Source organism: Carlito syrichta, unplaced genomic scaffold (genome assembly GCF_000164805.1).
Source record: "Carlito syrichta isolate Samal-C Ts95f unplaced genomic scaffold, Tarsius_syrichta-2.0.1 Scaffold309276, whole genome shotgun sequence".
Lineage (NCBI taxonomy): Eukaryota > Metazoa > Chordata > Mammalia > Primates > Tarsiidae > Carlito > Carlito syrichta.
Window position 1 is genome coordinate 2,763,016 of NW_007253372.1, and position 27,911 is coordinate 2,790,926.

General features: G+C 42.9%; 1 protein-coding gene across 1 annotated transcript; it reads left to right on the forward strand.

The window, feature by feature from the left end:
- The first annotated feature begins 13 nt into the window (after nt 1-13).
- On the forward strand, nt 14-22,500 carry PRDM1 (PR/SET domain 1). Its single transcript, XM_008067061.1, has 7 exons — nt 14-55; nt 1,706-1,954; nt 8,484-8,603; nt 12,061-12,313; nt 17,450-18,558; nt 18,994-19,122; nt 19,491-22,500. Exons 1-7 carry the CDS (start codon nt 14-16, stop codon nt 20,064-20,066), a joined length of 2,478 nt encoding a protein of 825 aa, XP_008065252.1. The 3' UTR covers nt 20,067-22,500.
- Nucleotides 22,501-27,911: the final 5,411 nt, after the last annotated feature.

Here is a 27,911-nt window from a genome sequence, read left to right on the forward strand (position 1 = left end):
GGCCGGGTCTCCGATGCTGGACTTCTGCTCGGGGAAACGTGCGCGTGCGACCTGGGTAAGGAGCTGGGGTTTTCTGTTATTTCGTGGGTTTGTTTTCGTCCTGACACGGACCCGAGAACTTTTTTTCCTTTTCTTTTTCGCTGACGTCGTCGCCGTAAGAACCAAGAAAGGCTCCTTCGGCCTCGGCGCGCCGGGTACTGTCAAGCCTTCGCGGGGCTTTTTCCTGATGAATCATTAACCCTTTCCGTTCTAGACATAATCGCCGCTGCCCTGAAATTTCAGTAGTGGTTCCTGTTCTCCCCCGTCAGAGTAACTAACGATTCCGGGTGGGCTTGGGTTTTCATTTCTTTTTTTTTCTAATTTTGACATGGATTGGGCATCACGACGCTGCAGGTTGGAACTGGATTTAAAAAAAGAAACCAGCAAGTTTGTCTCCCTCGTCACTGAGGGAAAGACGACTTTGCATTCGACCCTCCGAGCCCTTTTTTTTCCTTTTCCTTTCAAAAAATAAAAAACAAAAAGGGCATCCCGCTTAGACATGTGGAAGAATGTCAAAACCCACTTCGAAGGGCTTCCATAGCGGGTTGTGTTTACATTTTAGTAGTTACGCGTTCTCACATGGGGATGTTCCTCATATTCCTAATTTTGATCTAATAGGTCCATGCGGGAAAACCTTGCAGACGTTGTTTACCTTTTTTTTTTTTTTTTTGGCCCTTGGAAGACACTTTCGGAGCGAGAGGGAGGATTTTCAGGAAGATCCTTATCAATTTCCAAGTGGAAGCAGCGCCAGCCCTCCCTGGCTTGTGGATTTGTTAAAAGTTTAGTTACAGTAAGCTGGAGCACATCCGTGGCTTCTGGGAATTTGTACACTTTCAGACTTAAATGGAAAGTGCTATTTGTAGCTGAAGGCTCCTACAGGAATTCTCTCCAAGGAATCGTACTAAACAGTTTTGCGTTTTGCGTTTGCTTATTCGATTTGGTGGGGGATGCCCAGAAGACACTTAGGGGCGCCCTCCCCTTCACCCACGGTCCCCCCTCTTTTCCCGCGGTCCTAGTGATTTCTGAGAGGCTGTCGCTCCGTGATGCTGGCAGGATGCACACCCCTTCCAGCTTCCCTTGCCAGGGGATAAAGGCAGAGAGGGGGAGGCCCTTGTTTTGAAAGTTGTTTTGCGTTGGGAGCTGGTGGGAAAGTTCAGTCTTCCCCATTTGGAAAAGGCAGGCTGGGTTCCGCTCCTGCACCACACGCGCTTTCCATTTTTAGCTTCATTCAGAGGCAGACAGAGCTCCTTCCTCTTCCTCTCCTTGTTTGTGACACTCTTCTGAGGCAGCTTTTCCACAGTGCTGAGGGTCTGGCGGCCATGACCCCAGGCGTTCTGGGCCCAGGACTGAGCGCCCACAACATTTTTCTGCCGTGAGAGGTAAAGCCAGGGATTGTTCAGAGGTGGCTCTTTTTTTTTTTTCTCTCTCTCTTCCCCCAACCCCCATGAGGTTGCCACATTCTTCATTCTTCTTCTTTTTCAAACTAAGAGTAGCATTTAAAAACTTGCTTCTTCAAGGCAATTGACTTTATACGGCTTTTTGGTTCTTACTCAACTGTGTACCAAGCGCCTTGCATCTGCTTTTCAAGTCTTCAGACTGCTGGATTAGTCATAGCCACAGGAACGGCAGGACAATGGGGATTAAAGGCCTTTCCCTTCTCTTCCAGGCTGCCCCCAAGTGTGACTCCAGTGCTGTGAGGTTTCGAGGATTGGCAGAGGGGACCCAGGGGACCATGAAAATGGACATGGAAGACGCTGATATGACTCTGTGGACAGAGGCTGAGTTTGAAGAGAAGTGTACATACATTGTGAACGACCACCCCTGGGATGCTGGCGCTGATGGTGGGGCCTCTGTCCAGGCTGAGGCGTCCTTACCAAGGAATCTGCTTTTCAAATATGCCACCAACAGCAAAGAGGTAAGCCTCTGGTTTATTGCCAAAGAAGATTGGCACCTGGCGCCCACTCTCCCTTCTTGCCCTTGAGGCCTCATGTATCTGAAAATCTCCAAGAATCTGTAAGTACCGGTATCGGCCCATTCACGTCTTTCATGGCTTTCTCTTGCCCTAAATAAGTTCCCTCTCATTTCCTCCAGCTTTCAACTGTTCCATACTAATTAGTAAACAGTTAAATCTTTTGGCAAACTGACTGAGTCTCGCAAAAGCCACCTTGCAGCATGGGGTGGGTGAAATTGTAACATGGGGTGGGTGAAATTGTCCATGAGCTTCGAGAAAACTCTGAACCCACTGGCCCTAGTCCCCAGAAGAACAGTTTCTTTGGAGGGAGAATCTTTTTCTCAGAAAAAAAAGTTTTTAATGTTTCTTTTGACTCCCTTTGGTAATTAGATGGCTTTCTTCTCTTTAACGAGCCAGCTTTATTAGCTGGGTTTCTAAAATTATTCTCAAAACCGTGACGTGTTCATGAACCAAAGTGATGGTATAAGCCGAGAAGAGGGTCATGTAAACGTGTCCTCTCTCCAGATGACTTCAGAGCTAAGCCTTGTGTCTGCGGCAGATCCTTTGCTCTGGCTGGGCTTCCTAGCCAATTCCGACTTGTCTCTGAAGTGGGTATGCTCTTTGTTGTTTCAAAGGAGCTGAAAACCCAAACTTGGAATGAGCCACTGATTTGTGTTTACCCTTCTATATAAAGATTATAGCTAGGTGTGATGTTTAGCTGTGAAAAACTTACAGAACCACATCTTGTTTTGAGAATTTGGCTCACTGTGGTTGCTCTAGACTACTGCTGGGTTGAGTTGAGTGGATCAGTGGTCACCACTGTCATTCCCACCGATCCCTGTCAATCCTGTTCCTGCCTTCAGAAAGTAGTGTAAAGGTGGTCACTGGCTGTAGGAATCCAGAATTTGCTACTGGAACTATTCATTACAGCCATGTCAAAATCACTTTCCCCCTTCCCTAAGGAACAGTATTTGAAGGAATCTGGGAGCCTGTTTGGGAAACACTTCGTCTCTTTCCTGTTTGTGTGTCTGAGTCCAATGTTTTTGGTGGGTGGGGGGAGACACAGCTGTCTAAAATTAAATAGAACAACTCTCTGTTCAGTCTGTTTCCCCACTGCTGGGAGAATGGAGGCCGATTTTATTAAAAAGCAAAATGTAAAATTGTAGTTGTATGTGAACATTGGCAAAAAAAAAATCTTACCCCAGAAGTGGGCCTTAATTCTACTCCTTTCTGAAAGTGATGCTCTTTTTAAGAGAAAGTCTTCTTATAGGTGGCCCTGGGAATAAAGATCTCTATTCTGTGAGTCGTCTTTGCCTTTTAATTCTATAATGTTCTTATCCTCAGTTCAGCTCTTAGCTTAAGTTTTTCAATTTCCGCCATTCTACTTAAAATCATAGCTAAGTCAAGTAATGCTCTTAATCATGTTCAAGGTTCAGACAGATAGTCACTTACTCAAAGGCATATGTGTAAAGCCAGACAGACCTGGAACTTGGAGCAAAGTTCTTCTAACTTCTCCAATAAGTGCTTCTGGATTATGCTACACTGGCCCCTCTTGGTGTCACTGTGGTTTTATTTATCATCTTAACATATTTCAGGCCGATCCTTTATTTTTATCTGAGTACATAACTCATTATTACAGTATGTTAAGCAATTTAAAAAGGCAGTACCTATGTTTCTGAAGAGGGTCCTTCAAAACTAACCTGGAAGGTCAGGGTTCACTTATTCTGTTTCCTCATATTTTGCTTCAATGAGACACTTGAATAGGAGACCTCTCCCGTCCCTAATCTTGTAAGAGCAACCAAGAAGTAAACATGAGTGTCATACTGTCTTAAGCTTACTCTGGAATTTGTACCTGTTTTTCTGTTTCTCTCTTTTGTTTTTGAACTTTGGGAAGGGACAGCTCCCTTGAGGGGGTGAAAGAGGATAGTGAAATTGAGCTCTTGAGGGCGTGATAGCTGCAAACCAGTTCCAGGACAGAAGCCTTTAGGATTGATGAATTGTTTACATTATCATTTTAAGTTCCGTGAGCCGTTGAAATAGGAAAAAAGCCTTTCTATGGGTAGTTTTTATCTGATTGATTTATCATGCCGTTCTTTAAATGTTTTCATTTAAATAGAAGATGTTACATTATGTTCTGATGTGCTGACATACTGGGAAATTTTTTTTAAACAAGACTATTTCACTATGAATGTGTGCTGTGTGTCAGCACCTTTCTGTTTTTTGGTTTTAAAACAAAACATACAAACCATATTTCTGATCTTGATCCTCATTTATAGATTGGGTTTAGAATCATTCTGCACCTTTGATGAGGCTGTTCTTACTTCCTATTTCCAGAACTAAAACCAAATATAGACATACTATTCAAAACTCTGAAAGCTTTTTAAACTGATGGGTTATTCTTTTATGGGGATTTTCCCCTTGTCCTCCTGAAGTAATCTTTTATGACTACCTGACTACAGAAAAATCGATTTGAACATTTATAGCTTAGAAGCAGTTGCCTATAGAGTTTTGCCCTCAGCAAAGAGGCTGCCTCCACTAAAGAGGCACTGGGGCTGAATCTGACTGTCCAAAGTCGTGTGCTGTCACGCTGATGGTGGGGGCACCATTCAGTGTTCATTTTGGTGGAAGTTCATTATTAACCCAAGCCATCTATAAGAAGTATCTCACCATAACATGCAATTCCCTCTTCATACTGCCTTTTACTTGGGAGTTGATGTGTACCAAGGCACGACCATGTTTTCTTTCTTGTAAAGATAACAAAGGAGGAAACCTTTCCAAAACACCTTCGGTGACTCCACTCTTCTTAGAAATGGAGTGGATTACTAGCTGAAGGACTTGGTCCACTACTGAATTCTAGTCCTCTCCATGCAAATATTCTGAGAGTCAAGACAGAATTTTTTAAATCAAATAAGTCGTTCCTTTAGGGTGGGATGGGGGAGAGAGAAGAGATAGCTAGTCATTTAAATGACCTTAATGTCATCTGGGGGGAAGGTGCTAAGATCACAGTTAGATCTGAAAATTGTTTCTGCTTAGGGTTCCTGATCTCAACAGGCAAAGTGGGGACCCATGGGAGGCCCAAACTTTACCTTTCTGGTGACCACTTGTATACCTAATCCTGAATCGTACCTCACACCTTTAAAATAAAAAATTTTTTTTAAAGAAAAATTTTTCTGCTTAAAACCCACTGCTGTGTGTGTAGGTATGCTTGCATACTCTCTAAAGATGAAAGTTGCTTTAAAACAACAACAAAAAAGCGAAATCTACATTGTCCTTGCTATCAGGCTATTACTTAACACTCAACTCAATCTATCTTAAGCTGTAAAATCTCCTTCACTTTGTAAAATAAAAAAGAAGTCTTGTGTTTTTTCTGGAAGTCATGAAGTTTGTGTGTGTTTTATAACTGAGACTACTGACAGAGCCAAATCTGCCCAAGTGGTGAAGGGGTCCACACTGCACAGAAAAGGGCCTCTGAGGGAACAGAGGAAGCAGAGAAGTCCTGACGCCCCGCATCCTCTCACGGGTGGCTTTATAGAAGACACACGGCAGTCCATCACCCGCAGTAATTGTTTAGGACCCTGGTCAGTTCCAGTGAAGTTTCCTTCCTGAGTGAGGTGAACACATTCTTAATGAGTTTTTTTAACACTGAAGAACAAGGCACACATCAGAATCCTCTGTAACATTTGCTTGCTTCAAGGATAGAATGTTGTATATGATGGGTCGCGGAGACAGCCTTGGGGAAGCTACACGTCTGGGTCCTAGAGGAAGAACTATGACTTGTTTTTCACTTCCTGCTAAACACAATTCTGGTTCCTATTATCCCTGCAGAGTGACCTGGACAAGTACAAGTACCATAATCTTAGAATTTTAGCTTTACATCCTCTTTGAAAAATGTCTCAGGCATGAATTTGAGTTGAACGTGTTATTGTGTATGAGAACACCAGACTTGGATTGAATATAGGGGGTTTGTAAGTCATAGGACTCCTTCCAATTTGGAAATTCTATAATTTTGTGTCTTTATAGGTATGGGTTTTAGATCTGTATCAAAGAGCAATTTAAAATACTAGGCTCTAATATTAAAGCCTTTTTAATTTGACTAGGGCTTGAGGATTTTCACAGATCTCTCTTCTACCACAAATAATCTTTTTTATGGTTCTCATGTCTTGCATGTAGAATTGCATTTGTAAGACCAGAGATGGCAGGAGCTCCTTCTAATACTGCTTTATATCTTGCTGGTGACTAGTTAATAGCTATGCTTAAATAGGTGTTGGGTGGCTTAGGCCTTTCCTAAATTCCTTTGTAGGAACAAGATTCTACTTGACTTCTTTTTGGCCACAAGAAAATGTTGTGTATTTTCTTGGTGTGAGATTGAGAGCTGAAAATCAAGAGGCCCATTCTGTAAAAGAATGGCAATTTGGAAGAAAAGCCGTGACCTCAATGTAGTGCTACTTGTTGGTAATCAAGCTCTGACTCCCAAGACACTGTCTGCAGGAGACTATAATTTAAAACAAAGTTGATGAACCAGTTGAGTGCCTTTCTTAAAATTACTGCTGTAAAATGGATATGTTGAAAATATCAACTGCTAATTATCAACTCACCAACAAATGGAATTATTTGTTTTTCCTGTTTGTCATTCTATTATCATTGAGTATGAATGTCAAATTATTTGTGTGGCATAGAAGTCAATTCCATGAATTTTCCAAATTAATTAGTTCCAATAATATGTCCAAAACAATGAGCCTCTGAATAAATAAGTCTCCTTAAGTTTTAGGCATATCTTTTTTATCTCAAGACTGCTCTGAGATACTCTTGTCTCCACTAGCTGTGCTGCCAACAAATACCGATAATGTTGAACCATGATTAAAGGGCAGATAGATGTAAACAAAGGCAGAGGAGAAGGATGAAATGAACATCTGCTTTTTTCAGCTCTCTAACAGAAAATCATAAAGCACCAAAAATAACACTCTTGTTTCAAGTGTGTTAGGTGTAGGAAAATTTTATTTTTCTCTCTTTCCAGTCTGAGTATGCTCTACTGAATACTAAATTGTTTTAGAAAAAAAAAAATCATTGACTGATAAGAAACTTACATGAGAGAATGGTCTGTCATAACCATGTAGGTGTGCTTATTCTATAACCATTTAAACATTGAAAATTCTTAATGAGATTTAATGAGGAACTGCTGAATATTATCACCAAAATCTTAGATTCCACTGTAGACATTTATTGGGTCATATTTGGGCCTACCATTTCAGGTATACACTTATACAGGAGCCATCAGGGAAAATAAAAACTGGAAATGAAATACTATTATTATTATGTTTTTCTTTTTTAAAAAATAGTTGTTATTTACTTTTAGAGACAAGGTCTCGCTGTGTTGCTCAGGCTGGTCTTGAACCTGGGCTCAAGTGATTCTCTTGCCTCGAATTCCCAAAGTGCTGGGATTACAGATGTGAGCCACCACACCCAGCAGAAAATAAATAGTATTATCTTTAACCCCTTGGGTCTGCCTTAGTAAGTGATTTGTAGGCTGTTTTGAACAAGAAGAAAATAGGAAAGTGAGAAAAAAATCAAAGCCAAACTGTAACAGCAAAATGTTGTAAAGGATTGCTCACGGGGGGAGTTCTGTTGAATAGTGACGCACCGCTTCCTGATTCATGGTTGGCAATTTTTAAAAACTATCCTCAAAAAAAGAAATTTGTGATTAAAGAGGAACTGGCATCATTCACGTGTTCCTTTAGCATGGCCCTACAAAATCAAAACGTGTGATGCGTCCAGTCTGAGAAAGTAATTTCCTCAGATCTTAGAACCCACAGTCGCCCTTGGTGTAAATGCCGTTTCAAAGGAGGACTTTTGACTACTGTCACGTAGAAGATGCTAGAGAAGAACAAAGTTACTTGAAAGATCTTTTTTCTATTAAAGAGAACTTAACAAGCTATGAAGAAAAAATAAAAAAGAAAGCCTCATCTGGGATGAAAAAAAAGCATAATGAACTTGGTTTCTGGTTTCCTAGGCCATTGTGGAACAACCAAAGAGCATTATTTTGGTTTCTGAGGTTAAAACTGTTTTATTCCCCTCAAGCACACAGTGTTTATGGTTTGAGGGAGAATAAGAAACTAGGAATAGGCTGAAATGGTCAAATCTAGACCATCTAATTCTGCTGTATCTTATTCTCATTCTAAAACTGAATAATTGTTCTCTCTTCTAGCATGAAAAGGAATGATAGAAATAAAGGATCCTCCATTACTGCAGAATAATCCTGTAGTCTGTTTTAGTGTTTGGTTAAGTATTTGCTTATGATCTCAGACTTTATGAGATGGTCTTTCCCTGTGATGAAGCTTGTTGTTCATGACGTAGACACCATCAATATCTGTTCTCCTTATCAAAATTTTATCACTGTTGGTTGTATTACCACTTGACAATTCACTTCATTGAAATAAAAAGACTGGTTAACATTGTACAGTTAGAGTAATTGTTTCTTCTGTTTCACCCTCTTTAGGTTATCGGAGTGGTGAGCAAAGAGTACATACCGAAGGGAACACGTTTTGGACCTCTCATAGGTGAAATCTATACCAACGATACAGTTCCCAAAAATGCCAACAGGAAATATTTTTGGCGGGTAAGTAAGGAAAAATTTTCCAGGCTCATTAAGTATTGGAAATAATGGCGGTAGAAGGGCTGGGTCACTTCCTTTTTTAATCTGGGCTGAGAAATGCGGGGGCTTCCCCACAAGTATCTAGGGTCCCCATGGATCTTGGGAACTCTGAGCAGATAGCATGAAACTAGTGAAACGTTTGGCCCTGGAAATACAGTCCCATCAGGTGGTTAGTGATGAAAACATGGACTCTATGTGAATCTTGATTTTTGCAACTCATTAGAGATTTGTGATGAAAGGAAACAGTTTGCTACTTGCTTCAAGGGTAAGTTCATTTGCATTTCTCTACAAGGAAGTAGTAATGAGTCACCAAGCCTTAGATTTCACCCCTTTCTTGATTTCTTGCTGAGTTAACTTTAATTGAATGGAAGAGTTATCACAGTGAATTATCTTGAAAGTCAATGCCATTAAGGAAGGATGAGTGGAAGCCGGGACTGGGGACCTGGAGGGAGGGCCACACCTGGAGGGAGGGTCACAGGACTTTTCCTATTTAAATGCACGTGCACCTTAAACTGACTTCATCTGATGGTGTATAAATTATCCCATAGCATAAGGAAGATGCTTACAGTCACGTGAGGTGATGAGCCTTCCTGTACATTAGCCTAAAGATCTGGTCAATACAATATCAGGATGAGAAAGGACCCCGGAGAGGAAATAATTAGGTGGAATTCTTGAGTCAAAGACTCTGGATTAGGAGTAAACGGAGAAAAATCAGACTGTTTGCCTTCCTTCCATAGATGTCTCCAGGATGTTCAGTTTTAAAGATACTCTTACTTAAATTTAGTAAGCCTTTGTATACATACTTATGTAAAGCGTATATTATTTTAATTCTTTTTAAGAAAGCAGCTGCTGCATGGTAGCAAAAATTGGATTATGCTTGCTGTAGCTGGTGTTTTTGCCCAGAATATTTGTATCTTTTGGACAAACTCGATTTTTGTTCGTGAGTTGCTCAGAAGCTATTCCTAAGAAACATTTTTTTAAATCCAGGAAGTTTCGTGTTTTTAGAAATTTATTTTACTATTTCCTAAGCAAAAGAGCAAAGTTATAGATTCACTAAGAATTGCGTGCTCTTGATTTTTATTTAATAATTACTCATGGCCCAGGTCTGTCATCCCAGCACTGTGGGAGACCGAGACAGGAGGATTGCTTGAGCTCAGAGGTTCAAGACCAGTCTGAGCAACATAGATATGGTAGAGACCATATCTCTACCAAAAAAAAATACATAAAAAATAAATTACTCATGCTTAAAACATCATCACGTGATTTACAATGGAGGAACTGTGAGGTCATTTTTGCCTTTATTGTCCAAAAAAGTCGTAGAAATGAGCCAGAAGTGAGTAATTCTTAGGGGTCAAAGTTCTGAATTAAGACAATCCAGCATAAGCCTCATTAATGTATGGTCATTTTGGGAAAAGGACAAGAAACACCTAAGAATCTCCCTTCCCTGTTCCAGTTCCCTGTTTCATTTAAAGATTCACTCTAACTGAGGATTTATCTCAATCAGTCTTTCCCATGCAAAGGATACTGTAGGAGATACTGTCCCACTTGTCGCTAAAAGCACTCTGGTTCTGCTGGAAGGAATAGGCGCATCTGTTGTAGGGAAAGAAAAAGTTTCATGCAAATGACACAGTCAAAGAAGAGAAGGGATGTTCCAGTTGAGAAACCAGTGACATTTCTTGTAACTGTATTGTGAGTCAGCACATTCTGAATCTTCTTGACAATGGTTGGAAGTAGAAGAAGGTGCTAGGGCACCGGGCTCATGTTACACACGCATCGTTTTATTTTTCTCGTGTGTGCGGGCAAGTGACTTCATGGCATCGGCATCTCTGTTTTTAAATGAGGATACAGTACCATAGTCCATGGAAGGCTGCCTGGAATCCACACACCGGTAGCTTTAGAAAGCAGTTTCCGCCCCAGCGAAGGCTGCAAGAGCGCTGGAACCCCATGTTCCTGGAAGTTTGCACATCAGAGTAAACAAACTTGAAAACCCCTCTTGATAGCAGAATTCACCAGCCTTGTTCCATTTTCTCTTAACAAAACACACCGCAAAAGCTCTCACAAGCTGCTTTGATGAAGCCACATGTATTTCCCCCTTCACAATTTACAGGAAGTTACTCTTAAAAGAAAGTGATTCTGGTGTTTACTGCCTGTGTTAAAGGGACAGAGTTCCTTTTTATTTCTGATAACGTCTGCATGAAATACAGAAACGATGTGTAGATGAACGTAGTCAGTGTGTGAGTAGGAATAAAACAGGAAGCTGCTGACCTGTTAGAACTTTGTGCTACAAACCAGTGCTGTCCTGCCTGGAGGCAACAAGTTGCAGATCACCAGGTATTGATTGCATATGGATAAGGATATTTCTTCAAGGCTGAAGAAAAGGTGGCACCTCTTAAGAAGAGGGAGAGAGAGAAGCTTGCTGGGGAAGGATTAGGAATTGTTGACAAGGTAGTTCCAGTAAGAGTATAGGTTTCCATTTTCCGTCTTACCTCTGCCTTTTTACCAAGTGGCCATCTTGCTTTTTAGCTAGAAGTAATGTCAACCCCCGACAGACTTGGAACTCCTCATTTTGCCTTGCCTATCTATGCCTTACCTTTAGGGAACGACTTTCTTCCTGTTCTTTTTTCCAAAAATGCACACCTGTAGCTCTATGTGCGCCGTCTCAGCCAACCCTCTCCTAGATAAAGGGGTTCCCTCTTCCCTCCTTTGAAGAACAGCTCAAGGCTGAACATGTTTATCAAGAGGAAAAGTGACTTCTTGGTGGACTGTCAAGTTCTGGCTACTGTCCCGGTGCTCACTTTGTTATGGCAGGTGAAGTTCACCTCTGCCCCACCCAGTGTTTCCACAAAAAGGCAAGGTTCCACGTATGCATATGAACGAGTGTGACTTTAGGACTTGGAGGGTGGAGGTGGAGGATGTTTGCCTAGTTGAAGCCTTGGGCGGGGGTGTTGGAAACAGCAAGTACAGAGGCCATAGAAAAAATTGAGACTCAGTTTGACGCAGTCGATTGGCCTGGTCTTCTACCCAGTGACTCAAAGCACTCAAAGTCAACATCATCAGAACTGGAGTCAGGAGCAGGGCCCATGTGTCACTTACTGCTGTGGCAAAAGTAGCACTTGGTGGTGGTTTCATCAGTTGGAGACAGCTCCTAAAATGATCCTTTGTGTTTCATGCTTTTGTTATTTTTCCCGACCATAAAAAGACGATAAAAACTGAAAGGGAAAAGAAAAGGTAACTGACAAAAGTGCGCCTTTGCTAGTTTCCGCCCTTATTTCTGCTGACTCAAGACGGCTCTGGTTACACTGACTTGATTCTTTTTCTAGCTAGGCAGTCCTGGCTGTTTATTCTGAGAGGTACCAGGGAAGCTCTCCATTGCTCTGGGGCTGACTTCCTCTGACGGGCCCGTCTTTTCTCTTTTGCACAGATCTATTCCAGAGGGGAGCTTCACCACTTCATCGACGGCTTTAATGAAGAGAAAAGCAACTGGATGCGCTATGTAAACCCAGCGCACTCTGCCCGGGAGCAAAACCTGGCTGCGTGTCAGAACGGGATGAACGTTTACTTCTACACCATTAAGCCCATTCCCGCCAACCAGGAACTTCTTGTGTGGTATTGTCGGGACTTTGCAGAAAGGCTTCACTACCCTTATCCGGGAGAGCTGACAATGATGAATCTCAGTAAGTGGATTACAGAACAAAAAAATAAAAAATGCCAGTCATGTCGCTTCTGCCCCTGTGAGCTAATAACCAGTTGTTTAATTATATGGCTTCATCATCATCTGTTGGACCAAGTAGGTGGCTTAGACTAGGAACTCAGAAGAGGAAAAACATTATTATAGTTCGTATTCTTTCCTGTGAAACTTGATCACTTTAAAAAAAAAAGTACTAAAAAAAAAAAAAGAATGACTTTGGGCATTTAATTCAAGAAGAAATATGTCCTATGGTAATTTACCCAAAAGGAGGGCGTGTTTGGGAGTATTGTAGGGATTGGTCCATACATGCTGAGTATACAAGGGACTATCCTCTCGTTTGTGGTGCTTTGTGGGAGCTTCAAATGTGCATCGAAACATTGTATGGATGCACATTTGAATGTAAAGTTATGGTCTGATGTGGAACATTATAAGATTGTTGCTAGAAAAGCTGTCATAATTTTTCAAGTATTATTCTAAATGAATAACCCTAAAGATTTCATATCTTAGCTTCCTTCCTTATGGTAAAAAACTAAGTATCTGATCTGATCAGTATTACGGTAACCACCTATCACTTTATCTTAAGTTCTCAGTTTATTAGGTTTATGTGCTTTTACTTTTTTTAAAAATTGGGTCAAAATTACTGTCATGACCTCTCTCTGCAGTGGGTTACTTCATTTTAGTTGGTCTTCAAGTGATCTTTATTTGTGAGTTAAGAATTGCCCTAAAATTCTAATCTCTAATTCACAACTATGGTTGTGTGTTCTTGGTTAGGCTGCTAAACTTTGTGGCAATTTAAAATACAAGCTCCTTTGGGTTCAAAAGTTAAAACTTAAGTGCTGAAGTTTTTGTCATTTTGTGTTTTGAAGTCATTTAAAACTTAAGTACAAAAAATTCCCAGCCACCTGATACCTATATTCCCCAATTGTTGAAATGTTATCTGAAGGCTAAAGGGTTTTAGTTCACATTTTCACCTTTTGAGATATTTGGGGTAAATATCACTTTGAACATAAAACTGGAATTTTGACTTTAGTTTTGTTGGTTTTTTTTTTTTTTAAGATATGGAGTACAATTCAGGATTGGGTATACAGATGGTCAATCGTACAGGCAAAGTTTGGGTCTCCCTTTGGTCTCTCCTTTGCCTGGTTTGAGATCACATACCCTTATTGATGTTGTGCCCCCTCACCCCCTGACTTTAATTTTAGTACCAATTAACAGGCCAAGTACTTATCCGAGTCATACAACAGTATGGCTCTTTGGTATTCATTCCCCACTGCTAGTTAACTTATCTCTCTCTCTTCTAAGATCACAGGACTGTACTTGACTTTTTTTTTTAAATCAAGGAGCTGTAGGGTTTTTTTTTTAAATCAAGGGGCTGTAGGCTCAGCTACTTGGAAAGTTGAGGTGGAAGGACTGCCTGAGCCCAGCAGGTCGAGCCTGTGGTGGCCATGAGCGTGCCTCTGTACTCCAGCCTGGGTGACAGAGTGAGACTCCTACTCTCACTCTGGAGCTTTAAAAGGATCCCATAGAGTCACATTTGAAGGTTTGCGTTCATGGCCCTTACGCACACAATGCATCTTTGAGCTTTGGGAAGAGATCTTGGAATGTTTGGGAAAAAAACTGACTTCCAGTTTGAGCTTGATGAGTGCGATTAGGTTTTGACCAAAGACAGCAGTTGTCTTCTTCATATCTCTTCTGTGTTCCCTGAGACTCTGTCCTATCCCTGGGGCCAAGCATCCCAGGAGCCATTCGGTTGCTCTGGTATCTGTGTGTGCCCAGCCAGCTGGGTAGGGCCTGATTGGTAAAAGACACATGGAAAAGCACAGCTGAATTTTTGTGGAAATCATTTGAATAGGGATCTCATAGAAAGACTCTTGAAGGTCTCCCTACATTCCTTGAGTTTAATCCTTCATGGATTCAGAGAAAGTCTTTGATTTTCGTTTTTCTTTAAACAGTAATCCCATTTGAGGTGACCCACCCCAGTGAGTTTGCACCAACCACGAAGAAACTTTTGTGTATGCCTTCTACACCCTGTGTCAATCAAAGGTTTAGAGGCCTGGCATTTTTCTTCCCTGGCAAAAGGCTTCGCACAATATTTTAAAATTGAGTTGTTTCTACCTTGTATTTCATGCATACTGAGAAGTGACACCTTTGTTCCCTCAAATATCTCCTTTTATTTGTGCAGATTTTTTCTAAATGGTGGGTTACCATTTTCAAATGCCCTTCCATCGTCCAGTATCCGCAGTAAAGAATGAGAGTTAACAATAACCCGTCACATGAAGACAGGTCTCCTGTTGCTGATTGTGAAACCAGTTGTCTTAGGTGTGGCAGCTGATGATGATTGAGACTCCGATCAGGAAAATTTCCACTATTTCATCAGGCCTCATAGGTAGCTTGTGTCTCCAAATGAGTTGTGCTGAGTGCCTGTGCTTAATACTCTAGAAGTTCATGTGAGAATCCCTGTGAGGGCTTGAATGGCAGTGTTGGTTCAGTTGGTCGTTTTGAGGTGAAGGGATTTGAAACAAACAAGTAAAGAAAATAGCCAGGGTCACAACTTAACATTTTTCTAGAGACAAAAAATAAAAGAACTATTAAGTGAAGTCCCTACTCCTCCCAAACTGGGGGGTGTTTTTTTTCTATCTAACTAACCCATCTAGAAAACAGTTGACCAAATTATAGACTCCTAAATGTTAATCTGCTTTCTCAGTTTCAGTTGAAAACAGACTTTGTTTTGCCTACTGCACAACTTCTAGGTTCTTTCTTGTAGTCTTGGGGTTCTTATTATAGATCGAAAATGTGAGTCGGCATAATTAAGCCATTCAGAGCCTTCAGAAGCAGTTCACTCTTGAAATGACTCTGTCCGCCTACAGCCATGTAAAATTGAAGAACAAAAACAGATCTTGATTTTCTTTTTCATATTAACTCAAGCTGCTGCTTAGTGGGAGAGTCAGAAATGACACCAGCTCCACTGATTACTCAGCTGCTGAAGGATGATTTTTTAAAAATGAACCTGTGTGGTAGATAGACTTCATCATTTTCACCTGTCGAAGATCTTGGGCAGGCTAATGTTTTATTCTGGAAATGGCTATAGAATAAGATGTGAATCTGTTTTTCTGAAGGCATTAGAGAAGGCAAACATTTCTTGTAAATGTACTATGTCCTGGGCACTGTGCGAAGTGTTTTGCATAGAAAATGTAAAATTGTAACTTGTTTGTTGGCCCAATCATGAGTGTGATATCAGTTCAATGATCGAATTACATTAAGGTGATTAAGAAGGACACCTGGCTAGGGGAGCGGGGCAGTGCTGGAATGAACTTAAGCTTTTATGCTTATGACTTTAATTTGTTGAACTATAGAACCAAGGAAGTCTTGAAGCTACTAGAGAAATTGTGAGACTTGGATGGAATTTGCCACAAAGTTACGATGGTAAAGTTTCTGTACTTTCATTTTATTCGTGTGACATCTTTTTAAGAGAGTCATTAACTGGAGCCTGTATGAGTACTTCCAAATCATTCTTTTTCACCTTCATAAAATTCCTTCCTGTAGCTGGGAGATTCCTTGCCTATCAGTTTTCCAGCTTAGCTGCCTTCCTAAGTTGTTTCTTCCTTTAGCATTTCAGCTTTAAAAAACAAAAGTGACAATTTGAACTTCCTGCCTGCTGGGCCTCACTGAAAGACTGATATTGGCTTGATAAGGAGATATTTATTTTGGTTTAGTGGCTTCAGAAATCCCTCTGCCTCAACAAGCTTTCCATCACTGCCTCCCATCAGCATCTTCCCTGATAGTGTTGTCCTCTGTGTTTATTCTGGGACTTCTGGCTCAACCGGGAGTAACTGATAACAGCTGGCAGGAGATAACATGCTCCCAGGGGCTCTCAAACTAGAATCAAATCCCTCAGGCCTGTCAGCCCAGAGAATGGAGTTGAAGGTTTCGGTTCTGGAGTTTCCCAGCGTTCATTTCTAGACCTATCAGATAGCAAGGCTGGGGTTCTTCCTCAAACCAAGTAGGGACATTTTTAAAACGACAAAGGATACGTGTAGGAAGGCTTCAGCAGGATCCCGCAGCCTGCTGCCTCCGAAGCCATCTCCATATGCCGATGGATGATGCCTTCATGTCCCCTAGGGAGGGTGTCCCAGCCCAAGCAATGGCCCTTTGGTAACCAGAGCTCAATCTGAACAGCCTACGTTTTACTTTTGGTTTCCAGGGAAGGCTGAGCCAGGAGTTTTCAGTTTGCCCTGCTCAGATAGGGATTTTCCTGAAGGCATCATTTGATGTGTGTGTGTGGGGGGGAAGACAGGGCTGTCAGTAGCAGGGACAATCTGGAACTGTCCTCATGGCTGCTGTTCCTAAATAGTGTCTTTACTAAGAAATGATATGCCGTCTTTGGGAATAAATGCTGTCCTCTGAGCCTCCTCTGTTTTCTTTGGTGTGCTGAGTAATTGAACTGGCTCTGGAAGTATCTGTTGTGGTTTGGCAGAGGTGACTGTCACGCCTTGCGATTCCAGGGCCAGTACTTGAAGGGAGCCTTGGTGAAATGCTCGTGCTGTCTGCAGCCTGGCGGGTGAGGGGTGACATCCGCACCATCATCTTGGCATAGGTGGTTAGAGCAGGGCTTTATCAAATCCCTGTTACACAGGAGTTGGGGTGAAAATTGATGACTGCTTATTACTTGAAATGAGTCTTAATCTTTCACATTTAGTCCGCAGGGTGTGCTGATTTCCTTTAGGTAAACCATGAACACCAGAATGACTTTTATTAACCTATGCCAACACCCACGCCCCAGTATTTTTCCGCCCCATTTTAATGGAAGCCCTCTCTCTTGTTCTACCTCGAGCAGCACTTTTCTCTCATAAAGTTTGTACTCATGGAAACAAAAACCATCCAAATGGTGCTGTTCATTCTGTCGATGCTGCCACTGTCCCCGTTTTGCTGAGGAGAAACGGGGCAGGACTCGGAGTGAGTGGCCCAGAGCCCTCCAGGAAGAGAGGGTGTGTTGGAAGCCAGATGTGTGGTGTTCATGTCACCAGCTGGCACTCAGGTTTTCTCCAGCAGAGGCAGCAGCTCTGGCAACGCGCTTCCGTTCTCTCTGGTCCTCTGAGTAATCATCCTTTCTTCTTGTTTTCAGCACAGACACAGAGCAATCCAAAGCAACCGAGCACTGAGAAAAATGAACTCTACCCAAAGAGTGTCCCAAAGAGAGAGTACAGCGTGAAAGAAATCCTGAAGCTGGACTCCGCCCCCTCCAAAGGAAAGGACTTCTACCGTTCTAACATTTCACCCTTCGCTTCAGAGAAGGACATGGACGACTTTAGAGGAAACGGGAGTCCCGAAATGCCTTTCTATCCCCGAGTGGTTTACCCCATCCGGGCCCCGCTGCCCGAAGACTTTCTGAAAGCATCCCTGGCCTATGGGATGGAGAGACCGACATACATCACTCACTCCCCCATCCCGTCTTCCACCACCCCAAGTCCCTCGGCAAGAAGCAGTCCCGACCAAAGCTTCAAAAGCTCCAGCCCTCACAGCAGCCCGGGGAACACCGTGTCCCCTGTGGCTCCCGGCCCCCAAGACCACCGGGATGCCTACACTTACTTGAACGCACCCTACGGCTCGGAGGGTTTGGGCTCTTACCCTGGATACGCGTCCCTGCCGCACCTCCCACCAGCCTTCATTCCCTCCTACAACGCCCATTACCCCAAGTTCCTCTTGCCCCCCTACGGCATGAATTGTAACGGCCTGAGTCCTGTGAGTAGCATGAACGGCATCAACAACTTTGGCCTCTTCCCGAGGCTGTGCCCCGTCTACAGTAACCTCCTGGGTGGAGGCAGCCTGCCTCACCCCATGCTCAACCCAGCATCTCTCCCAAGCTCGCTGCCCTCGGACGGGGCCCGGAGGTTGCTCCAGCCTGAGCATCCCAGGGATGTGCTGGTCCCGGCGCCCCGCAGTGCCTTCTCTCTCACCGGGGCCGCCGCCAGCCTGAAGGACAAGACCAGCAGCCCCACGAGTGGGTCTCCCACGGCGGGGACAGCCGCCATGGCGGAACACGTGGTGCAGCCCAAAGCTACCTCAGCAGCCATGGTGGCCCCCAGCAGCGACGAAGCCATGAATCTCATTAAAAACAAGAGGAACATGACTGGCTACAAGACCCTTCCCTACCCGCTGAAGAAGCAGAATGGCAAGATTAAGTACGAGTGCAACGTGTGCGCCAAGACTTTCGGCCAGCTCTCCAACCTGAAGGTAGGCCAAGAGGGAGTCTGGTGGTGGCGGGGCCCTGTGCTGTGGGTGCGTGGTTGTGATTGGACTCAGCCCACTTAGCGTGAGTTCTAAGTTGCATTTTGGCAGGGTGAGACCCGGGTCGGGGCACAGTCGGTGTAAATCCTGCTGCTCTTGTGCCACATCTAACTCTGTGGCTTTAGACAAGTTCCTCCACCTTTCCTGAGTTTCTTAATAATACAGATGTGTGGTTTGGGCTCAAAGATCAGTCTCTGGTAGCCTGGGATTCTTGCTTTCAACTCCAGCAAAACAAATTATTCTGGAAACACTGGGCTGGTTGGTTCTCTGGAAGGCTTGCTCCTGATGCTTTCCTTAAGATGTTTGCATCAGAAACACCTGAATCTCCAGGCAGAAATGCGAGGCCCCAGAACAGAGCTAACCCAGGCGGCTTCTTCCCAGGTCCACCTGAGAGTGCACAGCGGAGAACGGCCTTTCAAGTGTCAGACGTGCAACAAGGGCTTCACGCAGCTCGCACACCTGCAGAAACACTACCTGGTACACACGGGAGAAAAGCCACATGAATGCCAGGTGGGCAGTGCTTTCTGGGTAGACCTTTGTAAAAAATGTCTGTGGACTTGCCCTTGCATGTCACGTGGCCCCTAATTTAAGCCAACACAAGAATTCTGCCTTGGCCGACGGGCTGGTGACACTGGAGGCCTCCCCAGGGCTCTGTATCTGTTGACATGGTGATACAGCCAACTTCCAGTGGGTGGGGAAATGGTAGAGGAAATCCACAGCCCCTTGTGTGCTTAACACCACACCCGTAGGTGCCACAGGGAGGCTTCTGGCCTCCCAGGTTGCTGGGCATTGCCTGTAAGCTTGCCCCTTCTGTGGCAACTCCTAATCTTTTGGTCTTCTGTCTCCTTTCTCTTCCCTCCCTCCTCCCCACACCACAGGTCTGCCACAAACGATTCAGCAGCACCAGCAATCTCAAGACTCACCTGCGACTCCACTCTGGAGAGAAACCTTACCAGTGCAAGGTGTGCCCTGCCAAGTTCACCCAGTTCGTGCACCTGAAACTACACAAGCGTCTGCACACCCGGGAGCGACCCCACAAGTGTGCCCAGTGCCATAAGAGCTACATCCATCTCTGCAGCCTCAAGGTCCATCTGAAAGGGAACTGCCCTGTGGCCCCGGCTGCCGGGCTGCCCCTGGAGGACCTGACCCGAATCAACGAAGAGATCGAGAAGTTTGACATCAGCGACAATGCCGACCGGCTCGAGGACGTGGAGGATGACATCCACGTGATCTCTGTGGTGGAGAAGGAAATTCTGGCCGCGGTCAGAAAAGAGAAAGAAGAAACTGGCCTGAAAGTGTCTTTGCAAAGGAACATGGGGAACGGACTCCTGTCCTCAGGGTGTGGCTTTTATGAGTTATCAGACCTGCCCCTCGTGAAGGTGCCTCCCAGCAACCCACTACCTCTGGTACCTGTAAAGGTCAAACAAGAAACAGTCGAACCAATGGATCCTTAAGATTTTCAGATTTGTTTTTTTTCTTTTTGAAGTTATGACTTGGCGAGTCAGGGTGCCTGTAGCAAGTCACGTGTACAGAATTCCAGACCTGCAAAGCTCTCCTGACGGCACATGGTTTCACCTCTCTGGAATTCAAGAAGGAACTCCAAAGTTACTGAAATCTCAGGGCATGAACAAGGCAAAGACAATATACATATATATATATATATGTATATATATATATATATATATACATATTATATATACTTATTTACACAACGTCTATATATTTGAACCTGTGTATTTTGACTATTTGTGTGGCTATGTTGGCATAGCCTTTCCATTACTAAGACTATTACCTAGCCATAATTATTTTTTCAGTGGTAATCATTCATAATTTATTATATAGTTTATCATTCAAAAAGCAATAATTAAGGAAGTTTACAATGACTGGAAAGATTCCTTGTAATTTGAGTAGAAATGTTGTATTTTTGTCTTGTGGCCGTTATTTGTAGATAAGTTCTGCACATCTGTTTAAGTACCTAAGAGTTAGTAAACAAATGTATGACTCCAGTCAACCTCTCTCTAATAATGGTTAGAAAATGAGGTTTTGGTGTTGCCAAAGTGAGACAGTTGATGTGTTAGTTCATCGGGTTGTATCATTTGAGCTGCATTGTATATAACTTGGGGGTATGTGTGCAGAATTACCCAATAATAACTTGTTAAAAGAAGTGAGAAAGGGGGTTTTGTATTTTCTTGTTGGTAGTTCATATTTTTTCCCCAGCCATAATTTGACCGCAAGGTGACAGGTAGGCTTTGTCAATCTGTCTCTCCAAAAGGGCAGTGTCCTCCCACCCCATCCCCAAGGTCCTGTGACCATTCACAGTGGCCACATGACTTTGGCATCCCAATGTCTGATCTGAAAATGTGAAGAAGACAAAATGCCATGTTTAAAACCACTGCAAAATGTTCCCAGAGCACCGGTGGTTTTGTATGTGTGAGGTTCGGGGGCTTCAGTCTGGGTTTTGTTTTGTTGTTGGTTTACTTGTTTTTTTATGTCAAAATTGCACAAACATGGTGCTCTACCTAGAAGGATTTGAGGTAGACAGGCTCAGGCCACACTTGCAAAACAAAGAAAAACAAACAAACAAACAAAAAAAAACGGGTATTCTGGTCACCTTGGGGTAAAACGGGTAATGAACATTCCTATCCCCAACACATCAATTGTATTTTTTCTGTAAGACTCATTTTCCTCAGTATTTGTGTTTTTGCATTTTATGGTAATTTAAATTGAAGATGTAAGGGCATTGCAAAGTTGTTTGACAACAATTACCTCATTGAGTGTGTCCAGTCGTGCAGGAAATGTCTTATCTGATGATTTGCTACTCTCGAGGAGAAACCAAGTAAGTGTGCTCCAGAAAGATAGACTTTGTGTCACTCTATCTTTTACTCTGCTAAGCCCAAAGATTGCATGTTGGCGTTTAAGGTGTAGCAAAGAATGATGTATATTTATAAATCTATTTATACCACTATACCGTGTATATATATATAATATATTTATAACCACTTAAATTGTGAGCCAAGCCATGTAAAAGAACTTACTTTTCTTAAGGGCAAAAACAAAAAGCCCTTTCTGAGACTTTGCTTAATATTTGATGACCTCACAATCAAGTCGGTGTACTTGGGTACCGTACCCCTTGCCTATTGTAAGAGACCCTGAAACCTTGTTGCAAAGGAGGGGACCACATAGCAACCAGAAAGAAAGAGATACATTGTTTTTATCATTAAGGACCATCCAAGGCAGCTTAATTTTTGTTTTGTCACATTAGGATTATGTGGTCACACCCAAGTCACAGAAAGAGAAATCTTAATATGACTTCCTTTACCACTGTAACTTTTCTCTCTTCCTCTTCCTGAATATTGAAACATCACTAGTCAATCTATTTTATAACTATGCAGCATAATGTTCGTGTCAACTAATGTTCACCTGCAGAAGAGAACAAATTTCAAGTAATCCAGGGAAACCCAAGAGCCTTACTGATCTGTAACTAGCAAGACTGACAACTTTTTACATTTCAGTGTTTGGTAGACATAGTCCTTAATTGAGGGTAAACCAAAGCACCACATTGACATTGACACCAAATAATTTTTATTACCAACTACTCATTTGTTCCTTTTCTTCGTTTGTGCTTTCTTATATTGTATTGAGAATTTTTAGAGCGAATTCTTGCTTCTCTGTCCTTCCCTCTTTGGCCTCTTACATGTGAATGTTGAGCCCACAATCAACAGTGGTTTTTATTTTTTTCCTCTACTCAAAGTTAAAACTGACCAAAGTTACTGGCTTTTTACTTTGCTAGAACAACAGACTATCTTATGTTTACATACTGGTTTACATTGTTATTTATGTGCAAGTTGTCAAAATGTAAATTAAATATAAATGTTCATGCTTTACCAATGCTTGTCTAGTGTCTTGAGTGAAGGGCCAGCGGGTGGCATCTTACCCATATTCTAAGGGTGGCAGCAGTCCAAATTTTGAACAGGACACACTTTGCCTCTCTCCTCCACCCTCCCCCGTTCTGTTCCCTGCAGCACTAGCCGTGATGCCGCCGATCCCCTCCACCTCCCTTGGGACTATACTTGGGAGTGATAAAACAGCACTGGCCTGTTGTCTCATTGTAAGATTTTTCTTTAATTATGAGTCATAAAAATGTTCGCTAGGAAAAGCGTTTCACACATCATCCAGTAAGGGGGGAAGATCTGTTTGCTTTCGTGAACTTTTAAAAGATGGCAAGTGGGATGGTGAGGAGGTGTGGAAGACCGATGTCACTTCCAGAAATGCCTTCCTAGCTCAGGCAGGTACCTTTCCTTTCAGTCGCTAACATGGAGCAGGACACAAGAAGGCCCTCTTTTCCCCCTTCACATGTTAACCTGGGAAGTAGAGATGTGCCTTTAGAACACATTTCCAGAAAGCTGTTCGACCAGAATGTGGGTGTTGTTACCATGAAGCCCAGTGATCTTTGGGGGCTACAAATAGTTTGGTCTGGGCTTTAAGTGTACCCACCACCCCCACCTGTGCACATTGTACCTGAAAGGTCATTTTTTTTTTTTGCCCCCCTGCTCCCACTCCCTCCCCTTTCTGAGTCTCCAGTGTTCATTATACCAGCGGTCTCCAACGTATTTGGCATCAAGGACAGGTTTCATGGGAGACAATTTTTCTGCAGACTGGGAAGTGGGAGGAAGTCATTAGGCTTTAGATTCTCATCAGGACCGCACAACCTAGATGGCTTGCATGTGCAATTCACAAGAGGGTTCAAGCTCCCATGAGAATTTAATGCCAGCTGTGGATCTGACAACACTGAGCACAGGCAGTAATGCAAGCGAAGGGGAGCAGCTGTAAATACAGATGAGGTTTTGCTCTTCCTCCCGCTTCTCACCTCCCGCTGTGCAGCCCAGTTCCAAGCAGGCCACAGACCCGGTCCTTGGCCCAGGGGTTGCCTTTACACCATTCTCTATGTCTTTGCATATCATTAGTGAAACCCAGTGATCTTGGCAGCCTGATCACTAGGCCCCATGTGGTGGCAGTGAGTCTACCTGCTGAGCCCTTGGTGCTCCAGAAACAAACTGTCTCCAGAGAAAAGGCACACATGCATTTGAACCTCGTTTGATAGATGTAAGCAGGAGATGCTGCTAGAAAAGTGACAGTGCCCTCAGTGGGAAAAAAAACCCAAAATCTAAAAACCCTTTGCAAATGGTTTTCATGCGTCCCATTTCATCCATGACCAAGTTTATGGTTTCATGCTAACTGCATGTCAAGAAAATAATGTTCCTTCTCACATGTGGACACTCAGAACTGCCCGATGTTTTGGTTTTTTTTCTTTAATGTCTCTTCTTTAAATTCACTTAAACATCTGTGCCAAGAATTTGAAATGCTGCCAATATGTAACTGTGGAGTTAAGAAAACCAGAACCCTATTGTCATAAACGTGCCAAATGGTGCTGGTTATGCTCCTAAATTCTATAGAACCATTGTGGTAGTAATTTTTCAAAACAAAGCCCAATAAGATCCAGAGTGCAACAGTGAACTACCATAAATCATAGTTCTTGGCTTGGCAAATCATGTCTTTTTTTTCTTGAGAGTTATATATCTTGGGAACACTTGTGGGCTTAGCTGTTTAATGAAACATTACATGAAAAGATAATACTCACTGAGTCCAAGTTCACCAGCCAAAGTCCATGCTTTTGGATTGAGACTTTCTGCAGCTGCTTATAGGACGAAGCAAGACTGAAGAAGTCACTTTTTTTTTTGGTAGTCTTTAGTTTTTCTTTAGCAAAATAAAAGCTCTGTGTAGAAATGATGCATTTAACTCCCACCGTAAGGCAGTATTTAGATTATATAGTACCATGGGAGTTTGTGGGCACATTTTTACATTTTTTTCCCCTTGGGAGAAATGAAATCAATTTAGGGCCCATAAGTTGGTATAAATGAGCTTATTCCTGTGTGTGTGTGTGTGTGTGTGTGTGTGTGTGTGTGTGTGTGTGTGTGATGCCTTCTCTAAATGAAGATTGTGTGTGTGTGTGTGTGTGTGTGTCTGTGTGTGTGTAAAGACCAAAACAGAGAAATGAAAATAATTAGTGGCAAATGGCAGAGAATTTGTAAGGCAAAAGTGGGCCACTAGAATAATCTGGTCCAGCAAGGAAGGCTGTACCAAGAGGACAACAGCCAAAAGAAGTGATGAATCAGAGAACAGTTAGAAGTGATCACGGAGTCAATCCAGAAGACATTTTTATTTCCTTTAAGAGATCATCGACTTCTTTGTCCATATCATCTCATTTGATTCTCAGCTTCTGGCCAGAAGGAATCAGATCATGATACACACTGGCTACCTCTTGGGAGTCTACATTTCTTGTAGTCTACAGTGACTACAAGAAATGTTCCAGGGCCCATGGATAAACCTCCCTCAAATCCTTTTTCAAGCTTCAAGTCCTCAGAAGCCAAGCTCATTTGCTCAGAGTGCTGCTGACATCTGCTTCTTAAATAAGTGAGAAGGGATTTTAATCTCAATACAGCCTTAATCGTGTAATTCAGGCAAAAATGAAGCAAGATTCCGAAGAGTTATTTTTAACTGGATTTATACAAATTCTTCCCATTCCCCCTTTTCGCAGAATACCATAACAAACTCTCTGCAGTCTGCTCCCCTTCCAGGTTTGACAAGTAGGGAAGCAGAGTTGACCATGTGCACATTTCTTTCTCTCTGAATTTAAGACAGAGGGTTGTATTCAGCATAAACAAGAACATAGTCATCTTGTGATTTTCCCCTACCCCCTCCAAGATAGAAAGAAGTGTCAGATGAGTAGCAATGGGTAATTTTGCCAAGAAATCCTTCGGTGTGTTAACAAAAGGGGGTTGTTCTCATGGAATTATGGCCAAGCTTCCCAATTTTGGGTATCAAGATTCACCTGTGGATGATGTCAACCAGCTGTGCTCCATTGTGGGTGAGAAGCAGAGCAGAGAAAATGAAATCAAACCGTAGCAGAAAAGACTTTGGTATACATCACCAAGACTAATGCCAGTCTTTAGAATTTGTGACACAATGGATTCCTCCCCATAGGAGGAAGTGGAGTCTCCTTCCTTGCTGGGCTTAGGGAGGAGTCAGCTTATTTGGAAGCACAGGATGAACAAGATGCACTGGCACGCCCTCCCCACATCTACAACTCAAGGATTTCTGTCAGTCTTATGCATGATCATGTGCTAGGTAGGACAAGATGGATTAAGGGTTTGTTAGCAAATCAATTTCTTTAATATTCCTGTGGCCTCCCCAGGAAATGTTATACATACATAGATTTAGACAGATCTGGAGAGTATGTCTAATTCTTAAAAAGAGTTTATGATATCATAAAATGAACTATGCAGTGTACTATGTAAAATATTTTATATTGTTTTTTAAATTTTTTGTAGTGACAGGGTCTACATATACTGTCCAGTCTAGTCTTGAACTCCTGACCTCAAGGAATCCTGCTGTCTCAGTCTCTCAAAGTGCTGGGATTACAGACCTGAGCCACCCTGCTCAGCCTGTGTAAAATATTTTTTAAATAGTTCATACCTGAGTTCCCAGGGATTCTGAAAGAGGTTGGAAAGTGAGACACAGTACCACTATCACCTGGCATCGCACTCCGTAAAACAAACTCCAGGCTAGTCACCTTTCAGGGCAACCATTATTAGGAAGAGAAGGGGCCATCTCTGCCTTCCCGTGTCCCCTTAGCACTACTTCCCTCGAGGGCTATTTTCCATCCACACAAAGGAAGGGAGACAGACACACCCTTGTCCTCTTCCACAGAACCCTTTGTTGCCTCTACATTTTTAGAATGAGTAACTCAATGGTGATTTGCTGTAAGACCGACCAACTAAGGGTCATCCATGGGGCCACTTCCTCTTTCTTCCATGGCTCTCAAGAGAGTCTGAAAAGACACTCTAGGTGGGAACTAGAATTATGAGCTCCTGTCCTCACAGAGAAAACAGTGACTGGGAGTCCAGAGGCTTGGTTGCAGCCCTGGGTCAGCCCCTGGCCGACTGTGTGCTCTCGGGAAAGTTCAGCCCTTGTTACTGTGTGCTCTTGGGGAAGTCTGGGAACCTCCATTTCCCGATCCTCAAAATGAAGGGATCATTCTTGGATGATCTTCTCGCTCTTTCAGAAATATTACCTCTCTTAAGATGCTAAGATTCAGGCCGGGTTCGGTGGCTCAGCCTGCAATCCCAGCGCTTTGGGAGGCCAAGGTGAGTGGATTGCCTGAGCCTGAGGGTTCGAGACCCGCCTGGGCAACTTGGTGAGACCTCATCTCTACAATAAATCAAAAATTAGCCGGGTGTGGTAGCGCGCACTTATAGTTCCAGCTACTTGGAAGGCTGAGGCGGAAGGATCACCGGAGCCCAGCAGGTCGAGGTTCCAGTGGCCGGGAGTGGCCACTGCACCCAGTATGGGTGACAGAGTGAGACTCCAACTCAAAAAAAAAAAAAGATGCTAAGATTCCACCGTTTTCTCTTACTTCCTTTTGGTTTGTTTTCCTTGGAACTCTGATTGCTGCTATAGGCAGATATTTGTAATTTAGAGAGCAGATATCAGAGAAAATGAAAATGAGGGGCAAGCCTGTGTGGAAAGCAACTATTGTGGCTTCTTTTGGCAAAAGTGAGTGGGCTTACAAAGGTCCTGCTAATTTGTGAGAACTATGAACTTTCCCCAGAAATTAATATGCTCATCTGAAAGGAATCAAAGTCCTTTTCGTGGAAATAATGAGTTGTGCTTAAATCAAACTTCTGCTTAAGTACCATGAATTCTAGGATGTTTAGTTTAGTGGGTTTTTGTTTTTTCTTCTTCATCTTTTTTTTTTTTTTAAAGCAAAGGCCTACTTGTAAGATGACTGAGAAAGATTGAAGTTTGTTGCCAAAGGAGGCCAAAATTATAGGCAGCTGAAGAAGGGAATGAGAACTCAATAAAGAGAACTTGCGAAGATGTTTGAAATGTGTCAGTTAGCAAAGCAATCAAGGTCTTAACGGTTCACAGTTTTAAAGGGGGAATAAAGACAATTTAAACTGAGAGAGGGAGGAGGAGAGAGGGAAAGGTTAGGCCAAGACAGAAACTGTGAGTCGATAGATGTGAAAGGGGCTGAAAATAAGTGAAAAGTGAAAAATTGCTTTATGAATAAACCGTTAAAAAATAGTGAGTGAAAAAGCAATTGTGCTTCCAGTTATTACTGAAACACAAGCTCGTGGAAGCCAGAGGCTGACCCCAGCAGCAACTTGGTGCCTCACCTACGTCGCAAGGCAGTTCCTGTGGGCGGACCCCATTTTCTACTTGAGTGTACGGTTTCACTG